At 36.6% G+C, this 13,883-nt stretch overlaps 1 protein-coding gene across 8 annotated transcripts in view; it reads right to left on the reverse strand.

The window, feature by feature from the left end:
• Positions 1 to 13,883, reverse strand: part of LOC115209166 (putative leucine-rich repeat-containing protein DDB_G0290503) — a 260,054-nt gene that overhangs the window by 49,727 nt on the left and 196,444 nt on the right. For 4 of the 8 annotated variants that reach the window (XM_036501511.1, XM_029777394.2, XM_029777393.2 and 1 more), the window contains 2 exons: positions 3,657 to 3,818; positions 644 to 1,282 (listed from right to left, as the gene is read on the reverse strand). The exons of 2 other annotated variants lie outside the window; for them this stretch is intronic. In XM_036501511.1, coding sequence (XP_036357404.1) covers positions 644 to 1,282; positions 3,657 to 3,818 — 801 coding nt within the window. The remainder of the gene's footprint in view (positions 1 to 643; positions 1,283 to 3,656; positions 3,819 to 13,883) is intronic. 2 more of the 8 variants (XM_029777395.2, XM_036501512.1) reach the window with 1 other exon arrangement.

Consider the following 13,883-nt stretch of genomic DNA (forward strand, 5'->3'; position numbering starts at 1 on the left):
ACTTTACAAGCATGCCCATTCTTTATCTATTATTTCTTTTTTTTTTGTTCAAGACAAGGATTGCTTTATATAAAAGTGTGCTTTTGAGGGAGATTTGGCTATTATTTCTAGCAGATTCAGTGAACAGGCAGAGATACCCTCATTGATTCATTCTGCTTTTTTAGCAAATACTGCAACACTTGGTAGTAAATTCATGTTGCTAGGAGATACTGAGATTGGGGGTTTGGGGTTACACGACAGATTTATATCAAGAGGCTGTTGTATTAAGGGAGCCCCCATAATAATGTTAGAAAGTTATCAAGACAGAATAATTAAGATTAATAGAGATAATTTAATGGAACTGCCACCAAAGAATAGTAATTGTAATAAATAGGAAATTTTGTATAAATTTATATAAATAGGAAATAAGAAATATCTTGATCTTAAATTTTTATATATTCTGTTATGACACGAAGCATTAAACTGAAAGCAGGCTTTGCAGATGTGAATCTAGGTATTGGTTGGCGGTTAGGGAAGCAAAAAAACGTGGCATCACTGGTCCTGTTCTTGACTGATCGGTCAATTGTTCCGGATCAGTTTTATAGGCACCAGCGATTTGTTTTTCTGACTGCTCTGGAAACTAGCTCAAATGATGGTAACTTACCAGACCTGCGGAATGTTCGTACTCTTCCGAGCCACCGGAATCTATATCGTGGGAGTAGGCGGAGTCCACACTGAAACCACTCTGGTCAGTTTCAGGAGGTGGAGAGAGTAGTTTAGGGAGTTTGGATCTGGACTTATCTTTAAGCCTGGCACTGGGCGATTTCGTCGTATATTTCGACTCTTGCCTCTCGAGTGTCTTCTTGTGGAGGTCTCCACTGAGAAGAGCATTGTCACTACCTTCAACATAGCGACCAATTGGAGTATACCAAGCACTGATGTTGCTGCTTAAGTTACTAATACTGCTACTACTACCAGATTTTTGGTTAGTTGATGGTAATGAGTAGTCAATATTATGGTAGTCACTGGAAGATAGAGAATTTTGCTGACTAAACCCATCTCTACTAGCCTTGCTGTTACTGCTGTCAATGGGACTGAAATAATTAGAACAACTGTTAGTGCTCATGTCTCGGATGATAAAAGCTCGGCCGACATTGCTGGGATTGACATCGGAATGGTGCCTGCGAACGGGTTTCGAGTGCTCTTTCTTATTAATCATATCCATTGATTTCTTTATGGCTTGCATCCAGTTCTTTCGAAGCCCGGATGTCATTGCTGTTAGGACATATTCTCCGTTTTGGTTCTGAAATTAAACAAATAAAATCACAATATATATTTACATTCAAAAATTCACACAAATATGTTATCAGATTAACATCCACTTTTCCATGCTTGCATGGGTTGGACTTTCACTCATACACTCACACATGTGTGTGTGTGGCTTGCTTCAAGTTTTATGCTAAGATCATGAAGTAATTGGATGAGTTTGAACAATGTACAGTGCATGCTCTGGCAGTTCTTCAGGCTATGGTATGTAAGCCAGCTGATAACAACACTATTTGAGCATGAAACTTCAAATAGCTCAACAATGAATCCTATATTTAGTAAATGATAATTAACTCTCGAAGGATTGATTACTTTATTTGCTGATCCTATCAACCCCATCTCTTTCCAAGCAAGGTAATATTTCCCCATAACATGTTTTCACAGAAGACTAGAAAAGAATGAGGTTTGGTGATGATGCTTGTTAATTGTGATGTCAGGACAATGAGATACAAACACACGAGTGTGTGTGTGTGTGTGTGTGTATGTGTGTATGTGTGCATGCACATACACACAAGACAAGCTTCTTTCAGTTTCCATTTCCCAAATTCAATCATAAGCTCGGTCAGCATGAGGCTATGGTAGAAGACACTCAAGCTGCCACACAGTGGGACTGAACCCAAAACCATGTTGTTGGGAAGCAAACTTCTTAACCACACAGCTATACCTGCAGCATCTTGCACATTGTATAATGTAGTTGTAGATACACAATACCCAGAAAATGGGTGTGGTGGAAAACCAGTGATAATAGGACTGTTGTATCAGTGCTGTTCTGGGTTTAAGCTACAACCTGATATAATATAGAAGCTGACACAAGATCTGCTAAACCAGATCATTTTAGTAGAGAAATCTTAGTCCAAAATCCCAGATGAACTTCAAAATGTTTGACATGTTTTAGGACATAAATTTTCAGACAATGTGTCCAAATGACATCATTGTATGGTTTACAGCTCAATCCAACAGAAGGATCTTGGGTAAGTGTCTTCTGCCATAAAAGTAGAAATGGCTGAAGGAAACTACCGAGTAAGGTAGGTGTGCAGCTATTGTCACCACTACCACCATCATTTTATATTGCCGTCCAAGAATTTGGACCTGGAGAACTCCATTTCCAGCGACTTCGAGGGTCACCTCCCAGTGGTGTCGGGCGTCAACTAAGAGCCATCGACTACAACAAGACGACCAAAGTTTTTTTTTTTTCCAAGGCCTGGGGTTTCCCGCCTCTAAGCCCTAGACCATCACCCTTACCTGTCTTGTTGCTTAAAAACAACAATCATTTTACATCTGCTTTCTATGTTAGCATGAGTTAGAGGTGTTGTATCACAGTCCAAAATGGGGCATACTGAAAGTTGCTGTCCTCCCAGAGAAGTCAGAGGTCCAGGTCTTGCATGTATTCTTTTACTTCTTACAGTCATTTGACAGCAGTCATGCTGGAGCACTGCTTTTAGTCAAACAAATTGACTCCAGGACTTATTCTTTGTAATCCTAGTACTTATTCTATCGGTCTCTGTAGCCGAAAAGTTAAGGGGACAAACACAGACACACAAATACATTCATACATATATATATATATAAATATATATATACACATGACAGGCTTCTTTCAGTTTCTGTCTACCAGATCCACTCACAAGGTTTCGGTTGGCCCAAGACTATAGTAGAAAACACTTGCCCATGGTGCCAAGTAGTGGGACTGAACCCCGAATCTTGATTGGGAAGCAAGCTTCTTACCAGACAGCCACTCCTGCACCTGATTCAATTTTTGGCTTGGTTTCTACAACTGGAGGCTCCTCCCATCACCAACCACTTTACAGAGTGTATGGAGTGAATGAATTTATCATAGCACCAGCACAAGAGAGGTTCCCTTGTTCAAGCAAGGCTAAAAGAGTATTCTTTAAACTATATTGTTTCAGTCTGCTTGTTTGCTAGCATCAGCAAGTTATCTCCTCTCCAACCAGATTAGAGTCTACTCTGTCCTTACCTCCATAATCTTTTCTTTTCCACATATGTAGGAAGAGAGTGTGAGAGGGGATAATGGAATAGGGATATGAGAGGGGGTATTTTGGGAGAGAGTGACAACAATGAAGAAGGGAGGCAGTAAGAGGGGTGTTGAATATGGATGGCTGTAATGCCATCCATAGAGAGAGGGGAGAGAAAGAGAGGGAGAGAAAAAGAGGGAGAGAGAAAGAGAGACAGTTATATGAAGATTCTTGGTAGGGAGAATGAAAAGAGAGAGACATGTAGAGAACTGGAATTGAACCTCCTAAACAAAGCCAGTCCAGCCAACAGAGATGATGATGATGAAGATGCTCTGATGAAAAAATAAGAATGACTATTAAACAGGATGCTTAGCTTACCTTGATGCAGAAACCATAGTTACGTGGGGCATTTGCCTCCTCAACACTGTAGCAAGTTGACAAGTCTATTTTACCATCAACGAAACCCTTTTCTTCAGCTTTTGCATCTTTGAAATAGCGTAAAGAATTGGCATCTAAAACAAACCAGTGTTTTTTCCAGTCCTGCAGAGAACAGTCCAAGAAGAAGGAGAGAAAGAAAGAAAAATAAAAAGAGAGAGAATAAAGATTTTGAATCTGAGAAATCATTAAAAAGAAAAAAAAAAAAAAGAAACAAAAAAAAAAACACCAGGAAAATAACAATAGTAAATAATGAAAAAAATTAAACTTCCCAAATAATAATAAGGATCATGCAGCCATCACCATCTTGAGACAACAACCAACAAGAACAACAACGAGAAGAGCGAAAGAAACAATTCTGTAGCCAAAAAAGACATGATTGTACAAACCTTCGTTGTAACACTGATCACCTTAATGTGGTTAATTAAGAGATGTAATCAGATAAGGAAATTAAAGAAGGTAAGATTAAGAAACACCTCGACTAGAAGATGGTTTTACAACAAAACCATTTTACTGATTGCAATTAAGATATAAATACAAGTGCAGGCGTGACTGTGTGGTAAGAAGCTTGCTTCCCAACCACATGGTTCCAGGTTCAATCCCGCTGCATGGCACCATGGGCAAGAGTCCTCTACTATAACCTCAGGCTGACCAATGCCTTGTGAGTGGATATGGTAGACAGAAACTGAAAGAAGCCTGTCATGTGTGTGTGTGTATGTGTGCGTATGTCCTTCACCATCGTTTGACAACTGTATTGGCGTGTTTATGTCTCTGTAACTTAGCAGTTCGGCAAAAGTAACCAATAGAATAAGCACCAGACTTGAGTACTAGAATAAGCACTGGGGTTGATTCATTTGACTAAAATTTAAGACAAAGCTCCAGCATGGGCACAGTCCAATGACTGAAACAAGTAACAGATAGAAGAATAAATTAGATTGAAATTTTCTTTTCAACTCTAGGCACAAGGCCTGAAAGTTCTGGGGAGGGAGGGCAGTAGATTAGATCGACCTCAGTAAGCAACGGTTACTTAATTTATCAAACCTGAAAGAACGAAAAGGCAAATCGACCTTGGCGGAATTTGAACTCAGAATACCACTAAGAATTTCACTCGGTGTGCTAATGTTTCTGCCAGCTTGCTGCCTTCTAGATTGAAATCATTAAGACGAAACTAAAAAAGTAAAAATGGTTTTATACAAGAACCACCAAAATATAATTTGAATAAGATTTGTTATCTAATTGTAGGTGCAGGTGAGACTGTGTAGGCAGCAGTATGGCCATGTGGCTGAGAAGTTTGCTCTCCAACCACATGGTTTCAAGTTCAATCCCATTGCCTGTATCTTCAACTACAGCACTGGGATGACCATAGTCTTGTGAGTGGATTTGGGAAAGGAAAGTTGAGAGATGACCATTGTGTGTGTGTGTGTGTGTGTGTGTGCATGCGTGTGAGTGCCTCCTTGTCTTGACATTGCATGATAGCTGTAAACAAGCATCACTTGTCATACAAGCAGAGCCATTCAGTTCCTATTTCTGCATAAACATGTCTGGCCATGGCAAATATTACTTTGCTTGGAAACAGATGAGGGTTGGTAACGGGAAGGGCATCCAGCTGTGGAAATTTTCTTCAATAAACTCCATCCATGCAAGCACAGGAAGGCGGATGTTAAAAAAAATTGAACCAAACTATTTTTGATATCAAAGAAATACCTCAACTAGAAGACCAAGAAATTATGTAAAATATGTAGGAGCGTGTGTGTGTATGTATTGTTTAAATGGCAAATTATCTTAGAGCATATCAAGTTAATTTTAGTTAATATATTTATTTCAAAATTCATTTGTATCCAAGAAAAGACCTATATAAACTAATTCTTAAATGCTTGGAGTGCAACACACAAAAGTTTACCAGAAAAGGATATGGAACCAAAAGACAAGAACATCAAAAAATTTTTTCACAGAAGGAAACAACAACCCAATTTCTTACCCTTTTCCTTCTCCATGAGCTATTTCAAAAATTACCAATCAAAGATCACACCTGTAGCACAAGACAGGTGTAATAGAAAGAAAAAAAAAAATTACCCTTAATTCTGCTGCTTCTATTGTTTTGTATTTGGTAAACTTCCTATTACTGAAGGAACTCACATTACCTTATCTATAACTAACAAGGAAACGAGAAAGTCGAAATGAGAAGCTATCTGACATACAACAAGCCATTATAGATATTTTCAGGTGAGATTTGTGTCTTTGTCTCTCACCTGGTTAAGTCTGGAAACAAAAAAGAAGACATTGATAACAAATCTTTCAAAAGAATTCTCAAGAAATCTTGTGAGATAAAAACCATTTTACTACAAAGATCCTATTTCTTTTAACTTTGAAATTCCAACAAAGTAAAAACTGGCAATGCCAAGGATATTCCACCATTTTTAGATATTTGAAAGAATTTGTAATCTTCACTGCCAAACAATATTGCATGTGGATGTGCTTTGTGGAAATTTAACAAACAAATTGTTTAAAATAACAGATACATGACAAAGATGATTAGTGGAGGCCTTAGTATATGGTGCAAAGTGAGATGTGAGAGGTTTAAGTAGGTTCGGTGTGTCAGCAGACAATTCCAAAACACAAGCTGGGTTTGTGACAAGCTAACAAGTCAAATGCTGGTTAAGTAAGTAGAGTGGAAGGCACAGGTCTAAAACAGTGAGAAACATACAAAGAATTTAACAATTCCAACAGATAAGTTTGGTAGATCGTTTGATTAAAATTCTTGATTTCAGCTGTGGAATTTCATTGGTTAAGAAACTACATACAATCAAAATAACCTGATCTGAAGGGTGGGTGACTGAGGCAATTACCATGATATTGGAGATTGAATACATTTTGGTCCTATCACATATAGAGTGGCAGTGAGGTTAAGGTCTTAGATTTACCATCATTATTTAATGTGCTTTCCTTGCTGGCATGGCTCAGATAGTTTGACAGGAACTGATGAGCTAGAAGACTGTGCTGAGTTCCAATATCTGTTTTGGCATGGTTTCTACAGCTGGATGCCTTTCTTAAAGCCAACCACCTTACAGAGTGTACTGGGTACTTTTTTTTTCTGTAGCACCTATACTAGTGAGGTCATCAAGTAAACTGCACAATTAAGATCCTCATCAAATGAGTGGGACTACAGTAGAGAGGGAAGTGGCTTTATGTCAGGTGATGATCAAAGGAATTCCACCTGTTCAGTATATAGAAATTTACACTGTATACTTCCTTTTTAAAGAAGGTAGATATACTTTGAGGGATATTTAGCTGCCATATCTACCAGGTCAAGTGTATACACAAAAGTAGCCTAATTAGCTGGTTAAATATTGTTAAACTAATTAACGAAAGCATTATTGCCAATGGTCCTGTGATATTACAAAATAACTCAAATCTACATAAGTATAATTCCATTACCAAACCATTACCGACTTAATTAGTAAAGAGTCTTTTCTTGTTGCATCATTTGCATAAAATCAAATAAATCAGTGACAAATTTTGATGATACTGCATTGTCTTTGGTAGTTAATTTTGGTGGCGCACCACTACACTCTTGGAGTGATTGGTGTTAGAAAGAGCATCCAGCTGTAGAAACATTGCCAGATCAGATTGGAGCCTGGTGCAGCCGCTGGCTTTCTAGTCCTCAGTCAAACCATCCAACCCATGCTAGCATGGAAAACAGATGTTAAACGAAGATAATGTTTATGTTCCAGATATCAGCTTAAAAACGACAAAGTTATTTTACTAAGTTCTTTATTATTTTTAACATAATTTGAAACAAATACAGTGTATTGTCTTTGATCACACTGGAACCAATTACAATGTTTCTCTTGTGCTGTACCAACCAAATTATGTATTTTTTTTACATGCAGCATGCCAACAATCTGCCAATAATTGCTTATTTTAACCATCTCACATCTTGTATTATTATCATTGTGGGGTTCTTACCCTTGATAGTCAGGGTGGTCCTGGATTTGCAGGGTTCCTTGGCTGGCCCTAGTTGGAGGCTCTCCAGTAACATCTATTTATATATTGTGTATATTGTTGATACTTTTCGTCTAATTTCTTCCCACCAAATTTTTTACCCTTTATGCAACCCCACCTCAACTGTACCCTGTTTTTGTAATGTCTCCCTCGTTGATGCCCCTGTGGCACATAAAATCATTATTATTATAACCCTCTTACATCCCATATTATTACCATTATTTTATATCTTGGAATTGGTGAACAATAGCATTACTAGTTACAGGTTTTCAGTGAACTAGTCAATGATAAGGGAGTGTTTCTAAGTTTGTGCAGAACAAATATCACAAGGAGTTTCGTGATCCTTAAATATGTCCTTGAATATAAAAATATTTTCAAACTGAAATTTTTTTTTTAGTTAGAGATAAGTAAAAAGATGAAACAATTCCATTCAAGAAACTTATGAGAATAACCCAAATGTAACAAACATTATCTTAAAAATATCAAGACACAAAGAGTCCATCCTATGTCAGCATCTTTTTGAAAAACCCTTCACACATACACCCTAAACTGGGTGCTATAATAAGAGTTCATCTCTCTACATTTCTTCGTTGTCCTAACATCATTTCTTCCAGCTAATGACTATCCCACACACTTTCCTCTCAGCTTAGGTTTTAGGGTTATTATAACCAAGGTGTGGATTCACATTTCCTAAAGAAACATTTTCTGACGAATTGGCCAATATATATCTCCTATGGGTAAATTATTTTCAATAATTTTTGCCATAATTTTCTATATCATGGTCCTTTTTGGATCAGCTTTTCTTATTTTGGCATGGGTTACATGAGATTTATCAAGGTAACTTTTCTAGGACCAACTTTTTCTTGTTTCCATGTAAGGTGCTATTTCCTTAGATCCTTTGAATGAAAACCATTCATCAGCCATACACGAATTTTTATAACATTTTGAAACCACAGAGAGAATAGACAGTTGGAGCTTCAAAGAGATTAAAAAGTGGACACCAACTCTATCACAAAAGTATTTACTGTTCAATCTCTTCCTCTCTTTGAAATGTGAGAAGCTATACAGCTCCTCTACAATGTGTTACTCTCCACTTTTTGCATACTTAAACCTATAATACCTATGAAGCCCCCCCATTCATCTCTTGGGGTTCGTAGTCTTGCAAGCTGAGGGTGTCTTAATTGGTGCTGGTGGCACAAAAAATGCACCTAGTATATGCTGTAAAGTGGTTGACATTAAGAAGGGCATCCAGCCATAGAAACCATGCCAAAGCAGATAGTGGAGAACAATGTAACCCATGGCCCTGTCGGAGCTTGTCAAACCATCCAACCCATGTCAGCATGAAACATGGATGCTAAATTTTGATGATGCAATAATCTGAAGAGAATGGGATCACACACACACACACACGCACAAACACATGCACATTTACAGTTTTCTATTTATTAATTCTACTCACGTGGTCAGCCTGAAGTTACGAAACTGATGTAGAAAACATTTGCCTAAGATGCTTGGCAGTAGGAACAAGCTTAAAACCATATAGTTGTGAAGTGGACACCTTAACATTTGGTCATACCTGCCTCATCAATATAATATTCAGCAGAATATCCAGGTGAAATGATTGGAATTAATTTTACCAAAGGAAGAGAAAATATTGGCTATAATGAACAGAGAAAAGATTTGCAGAAACTGTAACCATAACAACCAAAAACTAAAGAACAGCTTTAAAGCAAACTGTAGACAACAAAGTTTTATACCCTAATTGTGTGTGTGTGTGTGTGCGTAACTCTGAATTCAGTACAGAAAGTAAATACATGTTGCTTGAATAGAGGAGTTGACATCTCTTATTTGTAATAGCTTTTCTCTATTTATTCAATTGAAGAAAGAAATAGTTTTGACCCTCTCGGGATAATTACAGTAGAAGAAATGCCTGCAGGTAGTGAACATTTTTAAGACAGTAAAGGTGTCGCCAGAAAATCTCATCTTTGACAATACTAAGGTGCTAGTAATTAATAATAATTCTAAATTTGACGCTAGGTCAGTAATTGAGGGGGAGGCAACAAGTTGACTACAATAGTCCCAGTAATTGACTGGTGCTTTATTTCCATCAACCCCCAAAAGGCTTAAAAGGCAACGCTGACCTTGGCAGATTTTGAAGTCAGAACATAAACAGGTAGAAGGAATGTAGCTAAGGATTTTGCCAGCTTGCCACCACCTTACCATTAATAATGATAATGATTTCAAATTTTAGCCACAAGGGCAGCTTGGGGAAGGGGATTAAGTAATTTACATCAACCCCAGTGCATAACTGGTACTTATTTAATCGACCCCGAAAGGATGAAAGGCAAAGTTGACCGTGGCAGAATTTGAACTCAAAATGAATAATAATAATAATAGTGGTTTCAAATTTTGGTGTGGGAGGGATTCAGTTGATTACTGTGGGCCCAGTGCTGGCATTTATTTTATAAATCTTGAAAGAATGAAAAGTAAAGCTGACCACAGCAAAAATGCAATCAAAATATAAAAGGCAGAAGATGCACCGCTAAGTATTTTATCTGATGTTCTAATGGTTCTACCAGCTTGCTACATTTATTATAATAATAATAATAATCCTCTCTACAATGGGCAAAATTTTGGAGGAGGTGGTAAGTCAATTACATTAACCCCAGTGCAAAACTGGTACTTCTTTTATGGATTTATATATAAATATATTTTAATATATTTATATATAAATATTTTTTTTTTTACTGTAGTTTCAGCTCAGAGCTGTGGGCATGCTGATGCACCAGTTTAGCTACACTGTTATTACTGAGAGTTTACTCCAATATGTGGCACTTGGTGAAAAATGGAGTTTGATGTAGCTACCCTCATTTGCACCTCTTGCCGTGAGGTAGGTTCATCTGGGACTCTTGACAGGAAGAGGTCCAGCCTTGATTTAAAAGCACATACATCTACATTATGCAGGTTCCTCAGGCTCTTTGAGAGCCCCTGAAACCCAGGCTGTTGCAGTAACTGGTTCTGAAGCACGATGGCATTGGTGGGATCTTTGACACTATTCAGTGTCAACCCGTTCTGGCATTGGTGTAGCTTTCAATACCAAAATTTGGCATAATTCAATCCATACATTATTTTAATATATTTTTATATAAATATATATATATATATACAGTAATCCCTTGACTATTGCAGGTGTTACATTCCAAAACACTCATGATGGGTGAAAAATCTGCAAAGTAGAAACAGTACTGTACTGTATATTTTTTAAAATCATTTTTATAATTTGTATGTATTTATTTTATTATAAATGCAAAACACCACAGAGGAATTAATGTAAACTTTAATAAACCACAATAGGTGAACTGCAATATGGCAAGGGATTACTGTACTATTTTAATATAAATATTAAAAAAAAATATATATATATATTATATTATATTTTAATATATTTATATATAAGCAGCTTTATTATACTATATACCAGTTACTATAAATTTTAATATGTCTTTTGTATTGTTTCCATAGTATGTGTTAGGTCAGATATGAAGACTTCTTAGATACCCCTCAGCAATCTTGTTAACATTTCCTGTTTGCACTCCCTCTAAACACCTGCTTTTTTTATTTATTTATTTTTTTTAGAGATAACTAGTAAAGGAAAGGTGCAAAATGAGGCCTCATCACCAGGACAACAGTATGTGAGCGAGGTGATGTAAGATGAGTGGGGTTGGAATGTATTTGAGAGCTGGGTAGGAGAAGAGTATCAAATGGATTTCTGAGCATGGAATGAAGTTATGCCCTCAGCCCAAAGAGAATAAGGAACTGGATATGTGCGTGTGTGTGTGTGTAAAATGGGTTCAAATTTTGGCACAAGGCCAGCAATTTTAGGGATAGAGTATAGTTGATTATATTGACCCCTAGCACTCAACTGGTACTTATTTTATCCACTCCAAAAGGATGAAAGGAAAAGTTGATCTGAGTGGCATTTGAACTCAGAATATAAAACAATAACTGGCACTGTCGCTTACGACGAAGGTTCCAGTTGATCCGATCAACAGAGCAGCTTGCTTATGAGATTAACATGCAAGTGGCTGAGTACTCCAGACACGCATGCCCCTTTACATATTTCTCAGGGAGATTCAGTATGACACAGAGTGTGACAAGGCTGGCCCTTGAAATACAGGAACTACTCATTTTTTGCCAGCTGAGTAGACTGGAGCAAGGTGAAATTAAGTGTCTTGCTCAAGGACAAAACATGCCATCAGGAATCAAGCTCACGATCCTATGATTGCGAGCTGAATACCCGAACCACTAAGCCATGTGCTTTCACGACTCAGTATAGATGGCTAGAAGAAATGCTGCTAAGCATGTTGTCTTGTGTGCCAAGGATTCAGTCAGCTTGCCATTATAGTGTGTGTGTGTGTGTGTGTGTCTGTGTGTGTAGTGTGTGCGTAGTGTGTGTGTGTGTGTAGTATGTGTGTTAAGGATTTTTGCTTCAAATGCACATATGCAACAAAATGGGGGAGAAAATAAACCAATAAAATAAAGATATAAGAAAATATAAAAAATAAAACAAAAAGCAGATGAAACAGAGAAAGAATTTGGCATTGGTAAGCAATGACAGTCAAAGAATCTTGCAACTAGAAATACTTCTACATCTAAACATGAACAGCAGAATTCTGTGAAGATTTCCTTTTTAGATTTACTATCTGTGAATTCTTAAAGCTTGGCATCACTACAAGTTTTGGTAAGAACTTTTCTAAATATGGCAGTTTAAAGGAATTTTAAAGCTTTCTATTTTTGTCTTTGCTTTTATTTATTTATCTACTTTTTCTTTTCTAAAAAAGAGTTCACACGTTTCTTGGATTGAGGTAATGAAAACACCTCCTCCCTCTTTAGAATACAAAGGCGGCAGCAGTAACAGTTACAACAACAACACTATTTCCAGTATGTAATAGAAAATATGAATTACTTGGTAAGCCATGCTTCAAATGAGGCAAGCAAAACAATTATTATTATTATTTTTATTATTATTGTCATTATTATTAATACTAAAAGCCTAGGAAGCTTACTACATCATAAGACATTATATGGAAGCCTAAAAAAAAAAAAATGAAGTAAAATATATGACAGCCATAGTAGAACCAATAAGAGGAGGAGAATAAGGAGGAAGAGGAGGAGGCAGAAGAGAAGTCATTAAGACAGATGTAATTGTGCAAGGCTGTTATTTACTGAATTTAGGAGAATCTTTTTTTTTTTTTCCGAAGAAAATCAACAAACCAAAAAATATTTAAGATCACACAAACGGCAAGCTTAGTTGTATTTTTCTTACCATTTTTAAATTGGAGGAAAATTTATAAAGTAAACATCAGACAATCTTGAAAGATGGAAATATAGTTTTTTTTGATAAATCAGTACATAATCTAAATTATATATATAATAAAACGATATTCATATATTTTTACTTTAGTGTATATGAAATTAAAAAAAATATATATTTTAATTTTAATAAATGCAAATTAAAAAACAAAATGGAAGAAAAAAATCATTAAGAAAGGAAAAATTAATTTAAATATTTAATAGATTTAAAAAAGTTTATAGACTGTTCAAGAGGATTCAGTGACAATAGAATCCAAATAAATGTCGTAACTATTGTAGGATTAAGTAATAATAATAATAATGGTATTGATTTTATTAACCCTGAAAGGATGAAAGGTAAAGTCACACTCAACGGCATTTGAAGTCAGAAGGTAAAGAACTAGAGGAGACACTTAAGCATTTTGCTTGACATGTTAACAATTCTCCCAGCTCACTGCTATTTTAAGCTATAATTTTTTTGTTTTTTCTATTATAAATATAAGGTCTGAAATTTGGTGGGATTTGGCAAGGTGATAACATTGACCTCAAAACCAAGGAAATGGTAAAGTCAACCCCAGCAGAATTTGAACCCAGGATGTAAAGAGCTGGAAGAAAAGTTGTTTAGCATTTTGTCCAGTGTGGTAATAAACCTGCCAGCTCGTTACCTTAATAACGATAATTCTTTCTAACATCGACACAAGGCCTGCAAGGATCATGGCAGCATTCACCAACCAAACAGGGAGGCCATCCAGAAGTGCTGCAGGAGATTCCGAAGTCGTCTGGAGGCCATGGTTGAAGCCAATGGTGATTTTATTG

This window comes from Octopus sinensis, linkage group LG3 (assembly GCF_006345805.1).
Source record: "Octopus sinensis linkage group LG3, ASM634580v1, whole genome shotgun sequence".
NCBI classification, from domain to species: Eukaryota; Metazoa; Mollusca; class Cephalopoda; order Octopoda; family Octopodidae; genus Octopus; species Octopus sinensis.